The 25917-nt window shown below is 35.9% G+C and overlaps 1 protein-coding gene across 1 annotated transcript in view; it reads left to right on the forward strand.

Moving 5' to 3' along the window:
* Positions 1-13759, forward strand: part of LOC121385023 (UBX domain-containing protein 4-like) — a 30225-nt gene extending 16466 nt beyond the window's left edge. The window contains exons 9-13 of the mRNA XM_041515559.1: positions 1116-1238; positions 2381-2483; positions 3112-3234; positions 7486-7679; positions 10914-13759. Of these exons, the coding sequence (XP_041371493.1) occupies positions 1116-1238; positions 2381-2483; positions 3112-3234; positions 7486-7679; positions 10914-11046 (676 nt within the window). The 3' untranslated portion in view covers positions 11047-13759. The remainder of the gene's footprint in view (positions 1-1115; positions 1239-2380; positions 2484-3111; positions 3235-7485; positions 7680-10913) is intronic.
* The last annotated feature ends 12158 nt before the right edge of the window (positions 13760-25917 follow it).

Genomic DNA, 25917 nt, shown 5'->3' on the forward strand with positions numbered 1-25917 from the left:
GAGTAGAGAGGCCGACTTAATAGCAAATGAAGAAAGACAGAGAGGAAGAATGAAAGGAAAGAGAGAGAGAGTGAAGGCCGACATAGCTAGAGACAGGTATAATCTTTATTATCTTAAATAGAGTAACATACTTAATCATGAACAAATGAAGAAAGACAGAGAGGAAGAATGAAAGGAAAGAGAGAGAGAGTGAAGGCCGACATAGCTAGAGACAGGTATAATCTTTATTATCTTAAATAGAGTAACATACTTAATCATGAACAAATGAAGAAAGACAGAGAGGAAGAATGAAAGGAAAGAGAGAGAGAGTGAAGGCCGACATAGCTAGAGATGGGTATAATCTTTATTATCTTAAATAGAGTAACATACTTAATCATGAACAAATGAAGAAAGACAGAGAGGAAGAATGAAAGGAAAGAGAGAGAGTGAAGGCCAACATAGCTAGAGACGGGTATAATCCTTTATTATCTTAAATAGAGTAACATACTTAATCATGAACAAATGAAGAAAGACAGAGAGGAAGAATGAAAGGAAAGAGAGAGAGAGTGAAGGCCGACATAGCTAGAGACGGGTATAATCTTTATTATCTTAAATAGAGTAACATACTTAATCTTGAACAAATGAAGAAAGACAGAGAGGAAGAATGAAAGGAAAGAGAGAGAGAGTGAAGGCCGACATAGCTAGAGACAGGTATAATCTTTATTATCTTAAATAGAGTAACATACTTAATCATGAACAAATGAAGAAAGACAGAGAGGAAGAATGAAAGGAAAGAGAGAGAGAGTGAAGGCCGAAATGGCTAGAGATGGTTATAACCTTTATCATTTCAAGTTGAATGACATGGTTTGATGCAGGTATATTCTTTATTATCTTGGTGTGTATACGTATTGATTATAGAAAATAAAATGAAAGGAATGTCAGTGGCACTCCAGCACATTAAAATCATATATATAAATACTTTCAAGGTGAAAATCGTTGGTTAGTTAAGTCAGTCGGATTATCTTCTCTTGTTTTTCTTCTCTCTTTTTTTCTTCTCTTTTTTTTTTTTTTTTAATTTTTTTTTTGGCAGATCTAAATTTTTAATAAATGCTACATATGTGTCAAAATACTTTCAGAGCTGAAAGGGCAGCCAAGTATAATACAGAGAAGGAAAACAAACTGAAGTCTCAAGAGGAAGCTAAAAAGGCCAAACTTTCGGTGCAGCAGAAAAAGGCTGAACTTGCTGAGTCTAAGAGGAGGTAACTTTTTGTTTTTGTTCCCAATAGTAATAAGGAAAAGAAAGGAAAATTTGCTGACCAAAACATTTTTGTTTAACAACAAGATTAGAGGACATTGATTAATCAGAGGCCTAGCTTCCGTATACGCCGGTACGCAGCTGCGTACCACCTGAGATACAAACATTTAAATTAAAAAATATATATATGATGTAAATGCATGTATGCTCTATGCCAATAGCATTTTATTCCATCACCGAAAACGTCTGCGTACCACCTGAAAATCCCAAGCTAGGCCCCCTGATTAACTGTTACTAATCATTGACTATTGGATGTCAAACATTTGGTAATTTTGACATAGTCTTTAGAGAGGCAACCCGCTACATTTTTGCATGAGTAGCAAGAGATATGCACTGTCCCACAGACAGGCCAGCATATACCAAGGCCTTTGATAGTTTCAACCCGTAAAAATAGACATTAAGTTTAGTTAATCTACAAACCTGTAACACATCTAAATAAAGTTACAACAGAGTGAAACAATACCCGTAAAACTTTACTCTATAACCGTTACTTCTCAGACACACGTGTCTTTTTAAAAATATGAAAATTAATTTTGTGATATTAAAAACACCAGGGTAACCAGAAACATTTTGGATGTATGGAAATGAATAACTGAAGCCAAAAAAAAAGTAAAGTATGATTTCAGTGATCAAAAATGGCTCAAATAGTGAAAAAATATGCCTTTAAAGGGACATGCCCTTGTTTCAAACCATGAAAATTAACACTAAGTTCAGTTAATCTACAAACCTGTAACACATTTGGATAAAGTTACAACTGAGTGAAACATGAGCCTGCGACTTTGAAATGGTGAAATATCCTCTAAAAATAGACTAAAACTGGACTCCATAGCTGTTTCTTCTCAGACGCACGTGCATTTTTAAAAATATGAGAAATGCATTTTGTGATATTAAAAACACTAGGATGACCAAAAACACTTTGAATGTATGGAAATAGATAATCTAAACAATAAAATCAAAGTAAAGTATGATTTCAGTTATGAAAAACTGCTCTAATAGTAAAAAAGTATGCCTTATGTTTAAAAAGAAGGGTACGTCCCTTCAAGTTAAGAACTAGGATCTGTTGCTTTAATTGCTGTTATTTCACAGTGAGACTGCGCGACTACAGTTCAGACTGACGGACGGTACAAGTATCACCCAAGAGTTTTCATCTACGGACACCCTACAGACAGCCTACACATTCATTTCACAGGCAAGTAATATAATTATATTTTATTTGTGCATACGAGGGGCAACTGAAAAGTGTTCAGCATGTGATATAATTATATATTTGTTCATATGAGGGGTGAATGAAAAGTGCTCAGCCTATAATATAATTTTATATTTGTTCATATGAGGGACAACTGAAAAGTACTCAGCCTGTAATATAATTATTTATTATGTACATGGCAATAACTAAATTTCTGTTATATTCATTACAACATAATGTCATCCCATTGGTCCAGACATAGGAATGGGAGTTTGTTAATTTCTCAATGAATTACATTGTCGGGGAACGTCATATCTGATGACGTCATTTTATATGGGCAAGTTGTCTTATTGAGCGTTATTTTTTCTGGACCGGAAATAATTTAAAATAAAGTATGGACTTTTAGTGTTGTTATTAGTAAGTATGATTCAAATGTAATTATAAGTATTGTGTGTTACTTTTTAAAAATCATCCGCAAACTTATATGAGAGTGGCTTTGCCAATTCATACAGTTTGTGGAAGAAAAAAAAAATGTCATACCCCGATGATCGTAAAAGAAGTAACAGACAATCCTTAAATGTATCCAATGATATTTATTTAATACATGAATTATTATTATTTTGTTTTGTAGCATCTGAATGGCTCTGTGACTTTGTCTACAATTTTCCCGAAGCGAGTATTTACAGAAGACGAAATGACAAGTACTTTAGCGAGTCTGAACTTGGCTCCATCTGCAGTCATAATTGTCATGCCGGTAACTGTTTTCATTATCATAAAATTACCAACTTTCCACTTTTATACAAGCTACCGGCACGGTGGCATCGTGGTTAGGCCATCGGTCTACAGGCTGGTAGGTACTGGGTTCAGATCCCAGTCGAGGCATGGGATTTTTAATCCAGATACCAACTCCAAACCCTGAGTGAGTGCTCCACAAGGCTCATTGGGTAGGTGTAAACCACTTGCACCGACCAGTGATCCATAACTGGTTCAACAAAGGCCATGGTTTGTGCTATCCTGCCTGTGTGAAGTGCAAATAAAAGATCCCTTGCTGCCTGTCATAAAAGAGTAGCCTATGTGGCGACAGTGGGTTTCCTCTAAAAAACAGTGTCAGAATGACCATATGTTTGACGTCCAATAGCCGATGATAAGATAAAAATTCAATGTGCTCTAGTGGTGGCGTTAAATAAAACAAAAATTTACTTTTTACTTATACAAGCTGCTCTGCTGTCACTGGACTATGTTGCTAAACAATTTAATGTTATCCTTAGATAAATGGAAAAAACATTACGTCATTACATCAAATGGGGTATCGTCATGTAAAACCTTTGCTAAACAATTTAATGTTATCCTTAGATAAATGTAAAAAAAAAATTCATTACATCAAATGGGGTATCATGTAAACAGTGCTAAACAATTTAATGTTATCCTTCGATACATGTAAAAAACATTATGTCATTACATCATCATGTAAAACAGTGCTAAACAATTTAATGTTATCCTTGGATAAATGTAAAAAACATTACGTCATTACATCAAATGGGGTATCATCATGTAAAACAGTGCGTGGAAAGGATGTTGAAAACTAATATATATGTATTTTTTAACTAAATAATTGTGTTTGTAATTAAAAAATGTGCACATTTTGTTGAATTTATACATGTATAACAGTCACAAATTTAGTATAAAATCTCTTTGCTACAGTACATGATTTTATACAGTTTGTGACTGTTAAATATTGTTATACATCAATAAATTCACGGGGTGGGGCGTGGCCCAATGGTAAAATGCTCGCTTAATATGTGGTCAGTCTGGGATCGATCCCTGTTGGTGGGCCCATTGTGCTATTTCTCATTCTAGCCAGTGCACCACAACTGGTATATTAACGGCTGTGGTATGTGCTATCCTGTCTGTGGGATGGTGCATATAAAAGATAAAAGATCCCTCTAGTGGTGTCATTAAACAAACTTTAACTTTCATCTGAGGTGCATTAGGTCGAAGGATCGAACCTTCTCTCAGTGGACTCCTTCTGGTACTGTTTTTCCCGACGTCCGAATGAGTCCCACAACTGATATATTAACATTCATGGTATGTGCTGTCCTGTGTGGGAAAATGCATAAAAAGAACCCTTGCTGCTAATGAAAAAATGTAGCAGGTGATAAATTAAATTGCTCTAGTGGTGTCATTAAAGAAAACAAACTTAACATTTTTTTTTTAGTTCCAAGAATTTTTATTTTTTATTTTTTAATCATCAGACAACCATTACAATATTTCCTGGGTTTTTTCATGGTCTGTTAAAAGTTTTACATATTCTCTGTGTAAAACTTAAGATGTTGTTTCGGATGGTGCTTTGCATACATTCTGAATGGAGGCTGGTATTTTAGACCATTTGTACAACCCTAACCCTAAGGACAATCTCGGTGCCCGATCACCAGTATTAAATTATCCTGATTTTGTCTCGTAACCCACTTTAGAGCTGGGCAGTATTGAAATTTCAGGTTCGATATAGGTATTTTTGGGGTGATTTATCTTGGTATTGATACAGAATTCGCTATTGAGATATTGATACCAATATCGAGCGGTATTTTCATGTTTAAATGCATGCTCGAGTTGAGGCTCACCCACTAATTTCAGCTAAAAAATAAAAATTTCCATACACAAGGCCCTCATCCGCTGTTTTTTTCAGGCATTTTATGCTCATCATATATAGTGTTAGTGCTTTGCTAAATGGCGGGAAACATTTTTCAAAAACAAAAATTTCAGTATTTTGAGATTTGCCTAGTACAGTACATTGGTATTAATACAATACCGATACCGAATGGTGTATATGGTATACACAGTATGCCGCCCAGCTCTAACCCACTTTCATCTCTTGTTTTGTAACCCACTTTCATCTCTTGTTTTGTAACCCACTTTCATCTCTTGTTTTGTAACCCACTTTCATCTTGTTTTGTAACCCACTTTCATCTTGTTTTGTAACCCACTTTCATCTCGTTTTGTAACCCACTTTCATCTCTTGTTTTGTAGCCCACTTTCATCTCGTTTTGTAACCCACTTTCATCTCGTTTTGTAACCCACTTTCATCTCTGTAACCCACCTTCATCTCGTTTTGTAACCCACTTTCATCTCTTGTTTTGTAACCCACTTTCATCTCTTGTTTTGTAACCCACTTTCATCTTGTTTTGTAACCCACTTTCATCTTGTTTTGTAACCCACTTTCATCTTGTTTTATAACCCACTTTCATCTTCAAAACCACTTTCATCTTATTTTGTAACCCACTTTCATCTCTTGTTTTGTAACCCACTTTCATGTCTGTTTTGTAACCCACTTTCATCTTGTTTTGTAACCCACTTTCATCTCTTGTTTTGTAACCCACTTTCATCTTGTTTTGTAACCCACTTTCATCTCTTGTTTTGTAACCCACTTTCATCTTGTTTTGTAACCCACTTTCATCTCTTGTTTTGTAACCCACTTTCATCTCTGTTTTGTAACCCACTTTCATCTTGTTTTGTAACCCACTTTCATTTCTTGTTTTGTAACCCACTTTCACTTTCATCTTGTTTTGTAACCCACCACTGTAACCCACCTTCATCTTGTTTTGTAATCCACTTTCATCTCTTGTTTTGTAACCCACTTTCATGTCTGTTTTGTAACCCACTTTCATCTTGTTTTGTAACCCACTTTCATCTCTGTTTTGTAACCCACTTTCATCTTGTTTTGTAACCCACTTTCATCTTCAAAACCACTTTCATCTTATTTTGTAACCCACTTTCATCTCTTGTTTTGTAACCCACTTTCATCTTGTTTTGTAACCCACTTTCACTTTCACTTTCTCTTGTTTTGTAACCCACTTTCATCTTGTTTTGTAACCCACTTTCATCTTGTTTTATAACCCACTTTCATCTTCAAAACCACTTTCATCTTATTTTGTAACCCACTTTCATCTCTTGTTTTGTAACCCACTTTCATCTCTTGTTTTGTAACCCACTTTCATCTCTGTTTTGTAACCCACTTTCATCTTGTTTTGTAACCCACTTTCATTTCTTGTTTTGTAACCCACTTTCATGTCTGTTTTGTAACCCACTTTCATGTCTGTTTTGTAACCCACCTTCATCTTGTTTTGTAACCCACTTTCATCTTGTTTTGTAACCCACCTTCATCTTGTTTTGTAATCCACTTTCATCTCTTGTTTTGTAACCCACTTTCATGTCTGTTTTGTAACCCACTTTCATCTTGTTTTGTAACCCACTTTCATCTCTGTTTTGTAACCCACTTTCATCTTGTTTTGTAACCCACTTTCATCTTCAAAACCACTTTCATCTCTGTTTTGTAACCCACTTTCATCTTGTTTTGTAACCCACTTTCATCTTCAAAACCACTTTCATCTTATTTTGTAACCCACTTTCATCTCTTGTTTTGTAACCCACTTTCATCTTGTTTTGTAACCCACTTTCATCTCTTGTTTTGTAACCCACTTTCATCTTGTTTTGTAACCCACTTTCATCTCTTGTTTTGTAACCCACTTTCATGTCTGTTTTGTAACCCACTTTCATCTCTTGTTTTGTAACCCACTTTCATGTCTGTTTTGTAACCCACTTTCATCTTGTTTTGTAACCCACTTTCATCTTGTTTTGTTGAAGATACTTACCTTTGTTTGACACCCAATAGTCGAGCTCTGTTTTCATGTTGGGGTGTCATTAAAATTTAATGACACCCCAACACAAAAACAGTCATGGTGCACGAATCAATATTTAATTTAAATATTGATTCGTGCACCATCACTGGAGTTTGAGAGGCTGTGGTATGTACTATCCTGTCTATGCATATAAAAGATCCCTTGTTGCTAATCGAAAAAGAGTAGCCCATAAAGTGGCGACAGCAGGTTTTCTCCCTCAATATCTGTGTGGTCCTTAACCATATGTCCAATGCCTTATAACTGTAAATAAAATGTGTTCAGTGTGTTGTTATATAAAACATTTCCTTCATACTGTTGTGTTGGTGTTTCAGAAAAAGCGTGCAGTAACGCAGTACTCCGGGGGCGGTGGTTCGGGGGATCTCCTCTCGATGGTGCTGGCTCCGCTGATGATGCTCTGGAACTTCATCATCTCCCTTTTCACCAGCAGTCCGTCATCATCAGCAACCTCATCAACGTCATCATCGCCAGCTACACAGGCAGCAGGGGGAGACGGGGTGCGCAGCGGGTGAGTGATACCATGCTTAAACCTAGTATAATAGTAGGTTGTGACATCCTCTTTGTGGTAAAGACAGACAGGGTGTAAGTGATACCGTGCTTAAACCTAGTATAATAGTAGGTTGTGACATCCTCTTTGTGGTAAAGACAGACAGGGTGTAAGTGATACCGTGCTTAAACCTAGTATAATAGTAAGTTGTGACATCCTCTTTGTGGTAAAGACAGACAGGGTGTAAGTGATACCGTGCTTAAACCTAGTATAATAGTAGGTTGTGACATCCTCTTTGTGGTAAAGACAGACAGGGTGTAAGTGATACCGTGCTTAAACCTAGTATAATAGTAAGTTGTGACATCCTCTTTGTGGTAAAGACAGACAGGGTGTAAGTGATACCGTGCTTAAACCTAGTATAATAGTAGGTTGTGACATCCTCTTTGTGGTAAAGACAGACAGGGTGTAAGTGATACCGTGCTTAACCTAGTATAATAGTAAGTTGTGACATCCTCTTTGTGGTAAAGACAGACAGGGTGTAAGTGATACCGTGCTTAAACCTAGTATAATAGTAGGTTGTGACATCCTCTTTGTGGTAAAGACAGACAGGGTGTAAGTGATACCGTGCTTAAACCTAGTATAATAGTAAGTTGTGACATCCTCTTTGTGGTAAAGACAGACAGGGTGTAAGTGTTACCGTGCTTAAACCTAGTATAATAGTAGGTTGTGACATCCTCTTTGTGGTAAAGACAGACAGGGTGTAAGTGATACCGTGCTTAAACCTAGTATAATAGTAAGTTGTGACATCCTCTTTGTGGTAAAGACAGACAGGGTGTAAGTGATACCGTGCTTAAACCTAGTATAATAGTAGGTTGTGACATCCTCTTTGTGGTAAAGACAGACAGGGTGTAAGTGTTACCTTGCTTAAACCTAGTATAATAGTAGGTTGTGACATCCTCTTTGTGGTAAAGACAGACAGGGTGTAAGTGTTACCGTGCTTAAACCTAGTATAATAGTAAGTTGTGACATCCTCTTTGTGGTAAAGACAGACAGGGTGTAAGTGTTACCGTGCTTAAACCTAGTATAATAGTAGGTTGTGACATCCTCTTTGTGGTAAAGACAGACAGGGTGTAAGTGATACCGTGCTTAAACCTAGTTTAATAGTAAGTTGTGACATCCTCTTTGTGGTAAAGACAGACAGGGTGTAAGTGATACCGTGCTTAAACCTAGTATAATAGTAAGTTGTGACATCCTCTTTGTGGTAAAGACAGACAGGGTGTAAGTGATACCGTGCTTAAACCTAGTATAATAGTAAGTTGTGACATCCTCTTTGTGGTAAAGACAGACAGGGTGTAAGTGTTACCGTGCTTAAACCTAGTATAATAGTAGGTTGTGACATCCTCTTTGTGGTAAAGACAGACAGGGTGTAAGTGTTACCGTACTTAAACCTAGTATAATAGTAGGTTGTGACATCCTCTTTGTGGTAAAGACAGACAGGGTGTAAGTGATACCGTGCTTAAACCTAGTATAATAGTAAGTTGTGACATCCTCTTTGTGGTAAAGACAGACAGGGTGTAAGTGATACCGTGCTTAAACCTAGTATAATAGTAGGTTGTGACATCCTCTTTGTGGTAAAGACAGACAGGGTGTAAGTGTTACCGTGCTTAAACCTAGTTTAATAGCAGGTTGTGACATCCTCTTTGTGGTAAAGACAGACAGGGTGTAAGTGATACCGTGCTTAAACCTAGTATAATAGTAGGTTGTGACATCCTCTTTGTGGTAAAGACAGACAGGGTGTAAGTGTTACCGTGCTTAAACCTAGTATAATAGCAGGTTGTGACATCCTCTTTGTGGTAAAGACAGACAGGGTGTAAGTGTTACCGTGCTTAAACCTAGTTTAATAGCAGGTTGTCCTCTTTGTGGTAACCCTTGCTGCTAATCGAAAAAGAGTAGCCCATGAAGTGGCGACAGCAGGTTTTCTCTCTTGATATCTGTGTGGTCCTTAACCAGCCGTAAATAAAATGTGTTGAGTGCATCGTTAAATAAAACATTTCCTTCCTTCTTTGTGGTAAAGACAGTAATACTGTACTTAAACCTAGTTTAACGGCAGGTCTTTCTAAATCAGTAGTGGGTCACCCTATTTTAATAGCAGTGGCGTGTGTCCAGAAAGTTGAGTGCATGTGATAAATTTTACTTGTACTACCTTCTATCATATGACATTTTTTCCCCTAGAAATTGGGCTCGGCATGGTAGACTAAACACTTTTGGGCATTTTTACCATTTTCTGGATACATTTGTTTTACTGAGGATTAAAAAAATCATTGGAATAAAAAATGTAATGGAAGTAATGTGCTTGCTTTAATAAGTGAATTACAAAGGCTTCTTTAATCTCAGGGCAGCATGGCACTGATTAAGGCAAGATGGCGCTAGACTATTGAGGCACGGTGGCGCACCATACTAAAACAAGCTAGGGGAAACACTATATCCACATTCATCTAATATTAGGTGCAAAAAGACCTCTCCTGAACACCTCAGTTAATCAAAGGGTGGGACATAACCCAGTGATAAAGTGCTTGCCTGATGCACGGTCTGTCTAGGATCGAACCCCGTCAATGGCCCATTGGGTTATTTGTCGTTCCAGTCTGTGCACCACAACTGGTATTTCGAAAGCCCGTGGGTTGGTGCATATAAAAGATCCCTTCCTACTAATGGTAAAAAAGTAGATTTCCTGTCTAAGATTGTAGATCTATGTCAGAATTATTAAATGTTTGACATCCAATAGCCGATGATTAAAAAATCAATATGCTCTAGTGGTGTCGTTAAACAAAAACAAAACTCAGTTCATCATAGGTTAAAAACAGGCTGTCCTGTGGTAGAGTTCATGCGAAGGATTCATTGCTGTTTGTAATAAACTTTATTATACACACGGTTCAACATAACCATAGTTAATAATAAAAAAACATAAGACACTAGCACATGATCATATAATTATTGTGTAACTTATATTGCTGATTATTTACAATTATTGTCCTACATTTTCCATTGTATTATAGCGAATCATTATATTCCACCTTGTACGGGTACTCGAGTCGTGTGAACGGACTCGAGTCGTGTGAACGGACTGGAGTCTTGCTAGACTCGGTCTGTGCCCAAGTACTTGTGGAGACCGTACTCGTATAATAATCTCTGTATATATTATTAAAATAAAGAGTTGGGATGCCTGTATTACGGTTGTGTGTGTTGTCATTTTTCCAGTGCTTACAGACGCCCATCACCCGGTGGTATTAGCCGTAGAGAAGGAAATCTTCACCGCTTTACAAACAAACTGGACAATGACGACGACGAAGATTCGGCCACATGGAACGGAAACTCGACACAGCAGTTGTGAAGAGTCGAGTCAGAAATTAGTCAGAATTTTGATGGTCACGTGGTACATTTTGGGGTGGTGTTGGGAATGGATATTCAGGAGCAAGATGTGTGGGTTTTCTTTAAAAAATATATTTCAAATGTAATTTTTAAAATGTTTTTTTCTTTAGAGTTGCATTCCCTGACATCCAATAGCCGATGTGTATTTTTGTGCTGGGGTGTCGTTCAAACATTCATTCATTCATTCATTCACTTTTTCCCAAGGTACATGCTAGCGATATTAAAGCAGGGATTTATCCAGACATTCTATGGTACCAAACATGGGGCCCCTTCCCAAAAGCATGTAGCACTGAAAAATTCCCAGTTTGATGTATAAGACGTTTTGTAAATATGTCTGTTCTAATAAATTAATTTAATAATTGTGCATTGCATCATTCATTGGGATTTAAAAAAACAAAAAAAAAACAATTATGATTAAATTGCACATATTTTCCCAGTCTTGTCAGACATGGGACCCTGCCGAAAAACCCTGAATAAATCCTTGTAAATATTTTATAATACCTATAGGGGTGCACATCTCTTCCTCACCCCCCCAACCCCCCCACCCCTTCAGAGGTACACACCATCTGACCATTACTTTGCTATATTGTTCATAATTCAAGTGCTCGTAATATGGTATTTTCCTATTTTAAAAAAATCCTGTAGGGGCATAACACCCCATCCCACCCCATCCCCCCCCCCCCCCCCCCCCCCCCCCCGCACTCTCATACAGACCTTCTTCTATTGTGTGTACACTGCTGTTGTTGTTTTATTCCTCTACCAGTCCAACAAAAAGGGGGACGTACATGTATGGTTTTGTTTCCGTCCATCTGTCTGTCTATCTGTCCGTTGTTTTTTGGCTTTTTTCCCCCCAATGCCTCCAGATATTGAACTGAAGTTTTGTATATAGTTTTATCATGTAGAGCTACATATCGGACTACAGCTTTTTGTTACATAGAGGATACTTCCTGATTACTGATAAATTATGGTATCACAAGACATGGGGTGGGGGTGGGTATTCTTTTTATCATCCATTATCATTCTCTTCATTTGCGATAATTGTAAACAATGTGAGTAATGTGGGTTGAATGTCACTATATTTGTCAGCAGTAGACTCGTTAACTAGTAGAACGATAGTGGTGTGACGTCACTGATGATAGGTTTAGTGCTGAAACATACACAGTGATGTAAAGAAAAAAAGTGATATCTCCTAGGAGAAAAATCGCAAATTATAATGCCAGAGATATCTCCTACAAAAGCCTTTAACCCTTTGCGACTATGGAACGGGAAATCCTGTTAAAAAAAAAAACACCGTTCAGACTACAGAACGGGAAATCCCGTTGTGTGTTTTCAGTTTGTATTTACCACCAAATTTGTCACAGGTTGACATGCGCAATAGAGGCAGTGTTAACAACAACATCCTGTAGAAGTGTTACATGGTTTGCCGTCAGAATGTGCTCATTTGTTCGGAATTTTTCAGCCTATTTGGTATAACTGTTCTGTTAACTACAATGGCGACATCCATTTTCTACAATACGACCTTCACAGAAAATTACAGCGATAGTGATGTTTTATCGTAATGTAACAGTGATAATTCCGTTGGAATTCCACTAGCTGAAATATCACAAATTCAAGATGACATACCACTTTAGAGATTTGCACGTGGTCGGAAAGATTTTCTAAATGGGTTTATTCATTTACTAATTTTCGTAGAAATTTGGTATGTTTTTATAACCAGTGATTTTGTTTAATATACCTCTATATATGTATAATAATGAGCTCCTTCTCATAGACAATTGATTTACATTTACAAATATGCTTGAACCAGTCTTCTACTATGAATAATAAACAAGTTATCATCAAAAAACCATCTGTAAATTTATTCTTTGTTTAACTGTCAAATATATCAATTCCTGGGGCACTTTGAAGACAATGGGTTAACGAGTCTGAAAGGGTTAATGGATGATAAAAAGCTATCTTGGCACTGATATTGTAAAATCGTTGTAGGCTATGATGTCACTGTGACACTAGCCATAGCCTCCTACAGTTTTACGATATAGTAACGCTAAGATAGCATCGAAAATATGTGCCCAGGTTTGACTTTCATGGGGTTTTTACCCATATTTGACAGAGTTATGGCCCTTGACCTTAGGAAATATGAAAATTTGTGGGGCCCAGTACGGACAAAGTATTGCGTTAGCAGTTCTCACAGAATGCTTGTTCCCACAGAGGTGCCAATATCCCCTACCTCTTGGATTCAGGCTGACAAACTGTTAACTTAATTTGGTTCTCACTTAGTGTTTGCAACTGTCGTAACTCTTGGATTTTCTATTGGATGGCTCTTTTATTTGGGATGGGGGCAGAATATAGCCCAAACCAGATTTTTTTAAATGAAAATAATTCTAGAGTAACTGGGGGTTTTGGTGGGTGGTATTTGTTTCGCTGATGTCAGATATGCATCGTCAGTCAATTGTGGAATTGTTCCAGGGTTACTTTGATCTGTATATTTGTATAACTTCTGTGCACACCCAGTTGTGTACGTGGGCCAAGGGAATTCAACATAATGTGTGGAGCGGGACATAGCCCTATGGTAAAGTGCTCGCTTGGTGTGGGATCGATCCCCATCTGTGGGCCCATTGGGATATTTGTCGTCCCAGCCAGTGCATCACGACTGGTATATCAAAGGCTGTGGTATGTGCTATCCTGTCTATGGTATGGTGCATATAAAAGATCCCTTGCTACTGATGGAAATATGTAGCGGGTTTCCTCTCTAAGACTATATGTCAAAATTACCAAATGTTTGACATCCAGTAGCCGATGATTAATAAATCAATGTTCTGTAGTGGTGGTGTTAAACAAAACAAACTTTAACAGGAACCCTGTAATGCAAAAACATGTTAGGCACGGTAAGTAAATTATTATAATTTTTTGTGCACCATTAGCATTTGACTTGCTTGTATAATGTTGATAATGTTCACAAGTACATATATATATATATATATATATATATTATATATATATATATATATATATATATATATATATATATATATATATATATATATATACACACACACACACACTTGTTGTTGCTGTTATGAACATGAACCTATGAGTATATAAATGACTTTTAATTAAATGAATGTAAAAGCTAAATTATGTAAACAATAAAAAAGTTCAATTATTTGATGACTATTTGGGGTTTTTAATTATTATTATGTCTAGCACTTTATATTTTACAACTTGAATGGAGAAGGGTAAGTAGTATATCCAATAGCTTCATCTTCATCACTACCCCCCCCCACCCCACCGCACCCCGCACACCAAAAAAAGAACCAACTAACAAACCAACAAATGGACAAAAAATTAAACAACCACAACAAAGAAGCAAAATGAACAGAAAAACAACAGCAAAACAAAACCTGAACATGCTCTAGTGACCCAGAAATATACTAGTCACAAGAAGTTAAGGGCCGCATGAACACTGCATATGGAGTGGGGTAGCTCATTCCTTCTGTCAGAGGTACCGAAATGCTCTTAAAGCGTTTTTTTTTTAAATTATTATTTATTTATTATTATTTTTATTTTTTATTTTTTTATTTAACTTTATTACCCCAGATCACTGGCAATGTCAAGGTTTTAAAGCCGCTGGTTGATAGAATGGCTCACTTACAGGTGTCTCGCTACCAAGTCTTGTCTGGTCTCTGATCAGTTATCATCCCATTTGGTTGACGAAAATCCGGAAATATATCTGCACATGTAGTCTGGTGTTTGACTGATTATCTCATGGCAGACAGCTTTGAAGTAGCAAGTATTAGACTGAAGTTGACAAGGGAGAGCATGTAGTTTGCAAACATGTGGGATCTTTTATATGCACCATCCCACAGACCATGGGCTTTGATATACCAGTGCATATGAAAGATCCCTTGCTACTAATGAAAAAAAATGTAGCGGGTTTTCTCTCGGACTATAGGTCAAAATTACCAAATGTTCGACATCCAGTAGCTGATGATTAATCAATCAATATGCTCTAGTGATGTCGTTAAACAAAACAAACTTTTTCTTCTTCTATAAAACCAATATCCTAGGAGAAAGAGCTGAACAACAGGGGTTGTCCTTTTTAGGTTATGTTGCTCGCATTGCAGGCAAAGGTGCATTAAAAAAATTCATAGGCCTACTGATATTAACAAAAATGCTATATATACTGACGTTCAAAAGAAACTATACTAAGAAAAACTGATTTAATTTCCTTTATAATTTGGATAATCGAAATAAAATGGTTAAATATCTTTCTGCTTTTGTGGAATAAAATTGTGTTCCCGACATGCGAAGACACCACTCTCATGAATATATATGTTTTAAACATGGAACATATTTTGTTTTGTTTTTCTCCAGTAGTCTCAGAGTATTGGTATAGTTTTTTTTGGATATCAGTATAGAAACATACGGGGTAAATAATTGTGGTCTGTGACCATCTCATGGGCATGTCATCATTTAGTTACAGTACTGTAACGGAAACTTTTGCCTACGTCTCGGAAGACTGTGTCGACGTCAGTGTCAGCACTACGTTATCGTATCTAGTCATCATTCAGCCATACCAGGGCTCAGTCACTGCCCAGACAGGTCAGTTTGTGTTGGTGGCATGATTATAAATCAGAAACTGGATTGCAAAGAAATTTATACCCTCCCCACCCTAATCAGACATGAAAAATGTTATAAAAATGGTGATTTGTTTTCTTGCCATAGGTGTACATGCTCCCATTATTTTGTAGGGGGAGCAGACTGGATTTTGGTTAAATTAAATAACAGACCTGCTTACATTTTTCAGTTAGTATAAAAGGATCTTTTATATACACTTTCCCACAGATTTTTCGCTACAGCCAGTGCACCATGACTGGTACATCAAAGTCTGTGGTATGTACTATCCTGTCTATGGGATAGTGCATATAAAAGATCCCTTGCTCCTAATCGAAAAAGAGTAGCCCATGAAGTGGTGACAGCAGGTTTCCTCCCTCAATATCGGTGGTCCTTAACCATATGTCCGACGTCATATAACCATAAATAAAATGTATTGAGTGCATCGTTGAATAAAACATTTCCTTCCTTCCCACAGACAAAACGGATGTTCATATACCAGTTATGAGGCACTGATTGGGGACAGTGGGTCTCGATAGCAGATCCAGGAGTCCGGACCCCCCCCCCCCCCCCCCCCCCCCCCCCTTTGAAAACCGACCATAACCTTTAAGCGGAAATGTGATTATATTAACTGTTCTGTGTAAAAGGAGAGATCAATCATCACATTTGGACCCCCCACCCACCTGCCCCCTTTCAGAAATCCTGCATTCACGCCTGGGTCTACCGATGTTCAACTGTTCCATGCTACTGTTTAAGCAACTTGGGCAATATTGTACCCAGTGAAAATCCCACCCTTTGCATTCATGAATATGATGTTTAACAATGAACACTCAACACATTTTAATTATGGTTATATGGCATTGGACATACGGACATACGGTTAAGGACCACACAGGTGAGAGAGGAATCTTTATTTATTACCCGTATGGTTAAAAATATCTTGGTACGTATCGGTGATATTTCCCACTAGAACGCCAAGTGGGACACAATACTTAGTGACGTCATCGATTAGCACACAACCGTACAGGAATGTCAACCAAACGAATTGAGTGATATAAATGAAGATTGATTATAGGTAATAAATTGGATATTAAACTCGCTACCATTTCCTATCATGTTCATTTATGAAATAATTTTCATTATCACTTACTAAAGCAGTTAACTGAACATTATTTCACTCTGGACATAAACATGATACAAAATGGAAGCTTGTTTAGTCCCACAGACAGGATAGTACATAGCATGGCTTTTGTTACACCAATTGTGGAGCAATGGTTTTAAGGAGAAATAGCCCTTACGAATGAGGGACGTTTTTTTTTTTAATTCTCAGTTAAAGACAGAGAACACAAACACAAGTCTGCCAAATAACCAGATCTTTATTGACATAAATTTGAGAAAAATATGCATGAAATTTCTAATTGCAACATGATGCAAAACTCTGTAAGCTACATTCATTTGTTACAACCCACCAATACTATCATTGTGTCGGTAACATTTCACAAAAACCACGCAGTTTCCTTCAGTTTACCCAGATATGTATAGAAAAATAGTGTAAAAAAAACCCCGATTTGTCTAAACATGCCAGCATAGTAACACGAAATAGCCCACCTGCACACTATTTACAAAATAATTCAAAAGACAAAACTGATACCATTTATTTTACAACTTGTTTTTAAAATAAGAAACGGGGGAGGGGGGGGGGGGGTGTGTGTGAAAAAAAAGAATTCAACTCTCATCTGTTTGTTAGATACGTTTTGAAACATCTTGTAATATAAATGGTATGTAACAACCAAAGTGTAGTATTTTATTTATCTAACATATTCTTTAAAAAAAAAAAAATGTTTAAAGACATTTAAACATCTTTACCAAATAAGACTTATTTGCTAATGTTAACTTCCACAGTTAACATATTATACATCAAACAATGCAACAGCCAATCAAATAACGGATCAAGATTTAGTGATGGTGTTTTTTAAAGATATAAAATTCTGTGCCAACCGTTCTCAACATGTGGTAACCTGAGCAACTATTCTCAACCGATTTCAAATGCCAAAAAAATAGTGAAAATGACCCAAAAGTGCTCAATTTGTAGGGAAAACACTACTTACTACTACTGGTTGCACAGGGCTTCTAGAATTTCTTAAAATCCACTAGCCATGGGATCAGTGATTTTAAAACTTTACTAGCCATGATTAAAAATTCACTAGCCCTACTTTACTTTTAAGTTAAAACAATTTTACTAAATAATAATAATAATCAGATATGTCACCTAAAGAGGGAGATAGAGCTTATAAATACTAAGATTGGGGGTTGGGGTGAGGTCAGGATATTTATATTTACAAAACAGACTTAACTGCAACATCTGACACAAAGAAGTCACTAGCTGTCGGGCATGGTAATAGTAGTTATTTACTAGCCCAACATTGAATATCACTAGCCATAGGAGTGGGACTACCTTAATCTAGAAGCCCTGTGTTACATTTCGAAACTGGGACCAGTGAACGAAACGTGAAATGATAAAAAGAAAATAATTTTTACTCTTTATCACAGACTTATTGAATAAATGTGCAGGCGAGCTATTTTATAAAATATATAATTCAACTAATAATAAGGAAAGTCTTCCATATTTCCCCACAATCATTTAGCTGTTTGTTTAATGAATGAAATATAATCTGTATGTCAATGAAATACAATCTATTGATCATTTTTAAATGTAATATAATATGCTTTATGACTGTTTAACATTAAAACATATGTAAAACGAGAGTATGTGTTGATGGGAAAATAAGGAAGCTTTTTCAATAATTAAAAAAATAGAAAATAATAATTTAAAAAAAAAGGAAAAAAGAAAGAAAAAAAGATAACTATCTTAAGACCATAATAAAACAAATCTCAAGATTTTTATCCTCCTCACCCATCCGATTAAAAAGACATGTCACTAGTTATTTTACTGTCCGAAAATAAAATAATAACCCTGCAAACTGTCTACTTTCAGTGCTTTCCTACCAGTATAGTTAAGTTATTGGTCACTTTCACAGCGACACACGTGTATATATTCACTATATCGAATCTAGTTTTACGAAATCTATTACCAAACTAGTCTTCTATTCTCTCCTATTCATAAACATTAAAAATAATTTCTCATAAAAATAGCAATGTGAGATTTGAATAGAAATTTCTTAAAACCAATTGTGCATGTTTCTGAGACTGTACACAGGTTTCAAACAGGATAACACAATGAAATGATGTAAAAACAAATGATGAAATTGCAAAATTTAGTTACAGAGAGCGAGAGAGAGAGCGAGGGAAGGAGGCAGACAGAGAGAGAGAGAGAGGGTGGAAGGAGGGAGAGAGAGAGAGGGTGTGAGGGAGGGGAAAGAGAAAGAAAGTTGGAGGAAGAGAATATGTTATGACACAAAAATAATTGTATTTTCTTATTACACCATGAGCAAATCTTGACAAGGCCATATCGTTATGAAGCACAGTCTGCCAAGTAAACTATTAGTCATATACCAGCACTTGCCTTCAACACTGTTGCCAACACAATTTTCTGACTCAAGAATAGATAACTCCTTTATTAGTATTAAAATGTCTGGGATGCTGGGCCAACTCTGGTTTGTACTTTGGTTTGGGATTAACCAGTTTAGAAAAAAACTACTTTTTTGTACCTAGTTACGGTTGGGTTGTTATAGAAGTTAATTTTTCACGTGTCATGATTGATGTTTCACAATTCACTTTCAAGACGGTTTCCACCAAGTTCACATAGACGAGTTCATTTGTCACCATACCATACCATAATCTAATCATACATTTCAACCCAGTTAGCAACCAATAATAAAAATAAAAGATTTTTGTAAAATGTACCCAAAATCCATGCAGGAATAAACTACAGTATTTACATTTTCAACACAATGTAACACTATTTTTTTTGCATTATGTACGTTCATTTCGCAACTTCCAAGCTATTTTTGCCAAATAACAAGGACAAAATGATTTTAAAAGGCATTGTTACAAATCTAGTGTAACTGTACAGGTACTTCGCTGTTAATGTAAAAAACCCACTAGCATGTTCGTTTCTTTATTCACGCGTGACCCATGACATGAAGGTGTAAAGTGACACGTGAACGCCTATGGGGCCTGCACTTTGAAAATTACTTGTTTGTTCTTCTGTCAACATGTGAATGGTGAAAAGTGAACTTCTATAGAAACCCAGCCTAACTTTCCTTTTTAAAAGCCCAATAACACAGGTACAAATAAATTAGCACAACCATAATGATCCATTTGTTTTGAACTAGATAGTTCTTTGTTGCCAGTTGGAAGCACTGACCTCATTTAACACCACACTCCTATATTTTGCAATACATTCCACAACCATTCTTCCTTTCCACAACCATTCTTCCTTTACAAACATAGGCTGGTGGTCATCGATTAGTGGCTTCCAGGAATAGACCCAAATGTCAAAGTTCTAAATTACCCTAACCTTGCTAAAGAGTTCACACTGCTGTGATACACCAAATATAAAAGCCACCCAATGGACAGGCCTGGTGCTTGTAAAACCTTTAGAAAGAAAGAAATGTTTTATTTGACGATGCACTCAACACATTTTATTTACGGTTATATGGCATCAGACATATGGTTAAGGACCGCACAGATATTGAGAGAGGAAACCCGCTGTAGTCACTTCATGGGCTAATCTTTTCGATTAGCAGCAAGGGATCTTTTATATGCACCATCCTACAGAAATGGTAGTACACACCACAGAATTTGATATACCAGTTGTGGTGCACTGGCTGGAACGAGAAATAGCCCAATCCCACACCGACCGCGCTGTACCACTGGGCTATGTCCCGCCTCTGTAAAACGTTTAAAGTCTAGACTCAAAGACTCTAACAGTCTGAGACTCTAATACCATGGCATGTGTGATGTCATAAGAGATTGTTTTCTTGTTCCAACCAGTGTACCACAACTGGTCAAAGGCTGTGGTATGTGCTTTCCTGTCTGGGAAATTGGATATAAAAGATCCCTTGCTGCCAAAAATTAATTAATCAATGTGCTCTAGTGGTGTTGTTAAACAAAACAAACTTTAACTTTTCATTAGAGACTGATTCCAGACTAAACGTTTTATAAGCACAGGCCCAGATACACAGACAAAGAAAGTAACTTTACAGACATGCCATGCGAGCAAAAAAAAAAACAGAAGAAGAAAGAAGCCTAAAACCCATCTTAAACACCAAGCTTAATTTGCAATCCTCCTAACATCATCCGTCATGATAACCGAACCCAACAAATCAGAGCCACAGATCAATTAATGCTACACAGAAATCTAATCAGAATATACAAAATGAGATTCAACATTTTATTAGTATTAATCTTTTATACGCGGTTGCTTGCAAAACAATCAGAGCAAGGTGAACATGTTTATCAGTTCGTAATATTTTCTGAAAGTTAATTGGGTAAACATATTGCGAACAAGTCAAAACAGGCCTATAGGAACTGGGCATGGGTGGTATGTGGGTGGGATGGAAAGGCTGGCTGTGAACCCACCCCCCGAAAACCCAAACATTTACTTTTTTGTCCTACTATGTGTATAAACCAAAACCATGTCCTGTGCTCCCACCCACCCCACACTATAGGGTGTGTCTCCCCCTCCAACTTCACATATCATTCCTATGGGCCTGCAAAAGAATATACAAATATACCAACATTAAGAATTTTGCTGTAAATCAAAATATTGCCCCAAAACGTATGCAATATCAATAAATTATTAGGGGTAAGGTATGTATATATACTGTACATATGTAATATTATTTAATACATGGCATTTTTTGTAATGTCGTTAATAACTTAGTTCATTGTTATTGCAGTGTATATGTGTATACAATAATATATCACAACAGTGGTTTTTCACATTTGAGATTGTCATAAATCTAACACATAATTTCCAATGAGTAACAATAATCGTAACAAGTGTTAACATGGTATCTAATAATTAAAAATTACACCTTTCAAACTATTTTTTTTTAAGTACCGGTATATATACATAAAAAAAATTCCTTAAAAAAAAAAAAAAAAGAAGTAATTACATCTGATATCCATTTCAAAATGATTCTGTGTACAAACCAGAAAAAAACCCACCTCGGTAACTCCAGACTAACAACAAAGTGAAAAAATTACGTACTTATTTATCTCAACAAATATAAGATTTCTACCACCAGATCGTGCGATAGAATATTTTCAGTTGTGGAGACATTATTAAGTGAGACTGAATATTTTCAGTTGTGGAGACAGAAAATCAAAAACACAGGTTACTCCCAACAATAAAACAATACAAACATAAAGATACATCACAAATACAATGATCAAACTCATTTCTTGATAAAAAATTAGATATGTGGAACATGTAACTACATAAAAAATAACCCACAAAGAATATAAACAAGCACAGGTATGTTTGGTATTTTAATATTTCTGCCAAAGGTGTGTTTACATACTAACCCACTCATCTCCCACACCAAAACAAAAACAAAAGCAGAAAAAAAGAAAGAAAAAAAGGACAAACCCTGGAATGTGTTTACCGATGCTAATCCCATAGACTTAAATCATTTTGAAATATGCTCCCTTTGTTCAAGAATATGATGTACTATGAATGTTTTTTGAATTGTGTGTTGTTGGAGGTTTTGCATGTTACATTTTCTTGTGTGAAAATTTTTATTATTAAGAGTACCCCGGTAGGAGTATGCAAAGTGGGAGATAGAAGGTACATAAAATTTTTTTTTTTATAAATGTCCAGTTTCAATAAAAACTTTTTATAAAAAATGACAAGTTTCTAATATAAAATTAGAATAATAATTATAATAAAAAAATTGTATTATGTAGGCCCGGTCAACATGAGCAATAATTTGAGACAACGAAAACCAGCTTACCAGGAACGTACTGCGGAATGTGAGAAAAAACGATAAGTATGTCTCTTATAATCATTAGTAATCATTACAGCATTGGTTTTGATTGTCAGCAGAATAAGTTCGTCTACAGGTAAAAATAAGGCTTTCAAACAAACCTCAGAGCTAATAAAAACTGCACTGATAATAAAACATAAAATGACCACTGAAGTGTTAAATCATTATCACAATTCTGTACAAAGTAACATACGATTGCCAATGATGTCTGACAGTTTTAAATGTTAACCCATATCAGTAGTATTTCCATCAACAATTCTACTTGATCTAGACACTATACTGTTTGCCTCTGCCATTCCGATATGTGAAATCCTTTAGAAATACATATTTGCAACTTGTCTTCGTCAGTTCAAACAGTCTGCAGAGAATTTATGGCAATTCGTAATTTACTAAAGCAGAAAAATAAATCATTCAGATACATTATTTGAAGCACCTCATCAGGAAAGTAAATAAAAAGATAAATGATAAAACTGGTTTTAAACTAGACTGTTTGTTGTAATCAACAGTCCACATGCACAATGGGTGAAGGCATTTAGAAACCAATAGTCCTATTGCAAACTGTAAACCAAATCTATCTGGATATTCATTAGAGTTGAAAATAACATGTAAAATTTACACTTGTAAATCCCCCCCCCCCCCCCCCCCCCCCCATATGAGTATTCTTGAAAATCAATTCATAATCCTAACTTGGTCCCAGCTGATTGGTTTCAAAAGTATCAGTCGTGAACTATTAATAGTATTACACACCATCCATGCATTCACCAGTACACAACATACTTCTTTAAAACAAATTATCTTAATGGGAACAACTTAAGAGTGTTTTCACAATCTTGTTAAAGTCAATGTGATGTAAATATGACAAAAACAATGCATTACGTTTCAAACAATTATTATTTTGTGTATATACTACTGCTTTAAATCAAGTATATAAGGAGATTTAATATATTTAAGGTACCGTAAATCCTGCCTTAATTCGAGACTGGGTCTCAATAATAATAATAATAATAATAATAAAAAAATCACAACAGACCTGTACAGACGTCCCAAAATACTAGAAATCAACTTGCATTATGTCATAGCAATACAAGTACATAAAATTATGTTAATTTATGTTCATCCATTAGCATGGAATTGTCATTAGAATTATCAAAAATAATCTGGGTTACACGGGGAAACAAGGTGCTAAAGACACTACATGTGGTGTGTACCACACTGTCTGGCTAACAAACACGTCTAGACGTACTCCACAAACAGCCATCAGATGCAGTTTCACATGCAACATCTCAACAAAGTATTTTATGTACGAGTATAACTCCTCGTTTTGAAAGACCAATTAAATTGGCTTCTTGGTTTTTGTTTTTATTTTTTTAAATAGAAGCACTGAAAAATACGTTTACTAAACAAAGTTAGCAGGAAAATAAAATCTCCAAACATTAATACTGCATCCTTATTGTTATTCCAGTTCATGGAAACATTTTTCAAGGTACAATATCATGGAAACTAATTGAGAAACAAGATGTGAACAGTGCACATAAAGATGACATGTAAGAGTATTTACTTGTTATAATAAATTGCTACGAAGGTTCCAGTTTTCGGGGTTGGTGTGATACCAAATGCTAGTCTGAGCACTGTTACAACTCGATTCTAGTCATATACAACTCCTACAACCGATTAGTTGTTAATCTGAGAGCGTCTGTCGTAAGTCGGGAGTGGGGGAAATTACAATGCATCCGTCGAGTTGGCCAATTTCATGGTGACAGTTGACAGTCTAAGCCTAGCAAAACCCGTCCAATAACACAATATATCACAACTAAATTTAAAATCATATTAGTCCTGAGGTTTGTAAAGTTCTGTCAAAGATAGAACACTAATTCTGTACTAACTGGAAAGCAAAAAACCCCAGGTCAATACTATCATACTAATTAATCATTTTAAAGTAAAATTAACTACATACATAGGACATTATCTAACATTTTAAAGGGAGGGACCAAACCAAATAGCTCAAAATAACGATGGCTTGAGATAAGCATAATAGTTGTTTGTGAAAATTAGGTCAAGAGACTTTGAGATACCCTGGGCTGACAAGAACAGGTATAAAAAAAAAAAGAAGACGTATTTGACCGTGTTTCACTTGGAAAGAATCTATTATTATATGAAGGGTCCAAGGGAAGAACCTATGATGTCCAAAGAGACAGTCAGTGTTATAAAAGGTAGTGTATGTCGAGGTCGCAATGATACCATAAAATAAAAGCCTTATAATTATGGTAGGCTATTACCCGTTGTTGGTAAATCTTGTTTGCTTAGGTATAAATAGATTGCAGAGTTGTAAACTTTAAAATTAAAACATATCACATTACCAAAAGTTTAACACAGGTTAGTCCCATGGACCCTTCATATAAGTTCCCCCCACCCCCCAAAACACATGCAACATGCAATTTCTCTTGGATTTCTTTTGCAGAACTTGAAATTGCTTAAAAACACACACGCCTCAATGCTTTGCCAATCTGGGTGTTTTCAGCCCAACCCAATGATTAACACTACATGTAACTAAACAATGACCGTCAATGTGACCACAAAAAAACAGAAGAAAACAAAACGATTTAGAGCCGGGTACTACTGTGTGCTTACATACAACACTTTGTGCAAAAAAATATATATACATGTATATGTAACTATGTAAATATTTTATGTAACCATGACAACCATAAATAATGAGCAAAAACTAAGTAGCTCAACTATGTAACAATAAAAAGCATAATTGGCCCGTGTAGTGCCACAAACTTGACTCAATATAAATCTCTAATAACAACTATAAATAGCTAACCTAATGTACATATGGAATTGCTGATCATTTGTGAATGTGAAAAATATCAATATCGTAATACAAAAATAAATAATTTTAGTCAATAGCCACCTCATGCAATCACCTTTTTGATATCCTGGCCAACCTTGTCAACAACAATTTCCATCACATTTTTTACTGGCAATGCTTTCGTCTGGGTGCCCAACATTTTCAAAAGGAGTTATGTTTTTTTAAATCTACAGTATAACACGGGGTGCAATATCATCTTCTCCGAATAGTTACCAAGTACATACTATTTCTCACACTAAAATCTTGTTTGGAAATACAATTACAAAGGTTATAAAATGGTACAAAACACAACTACAGTTACAGTAACTGCTTTAAACAGTTTGTGTTATCTATCATATATCTTATGACACAACATCTGCCAAAAAAAAAAAAAGAGGAAGAAGAGTACAGA

Source organism: Gigantopelta aegis, chromosome 11 (assembly GCF_016097555.1).
Source record: "Gigantopelta aegis isolate Gae_Host chromosome 11, Gae_host_genome, whole genome shotgun sequence".
NCBI classification, from domain to species: domain Eukaryota; kingdom Metazoa; phylum Mollusca; class Gastropoda; order Neomphalida; family Peltospiridae; genus Gigantopelta; species Gigantopelta aegis.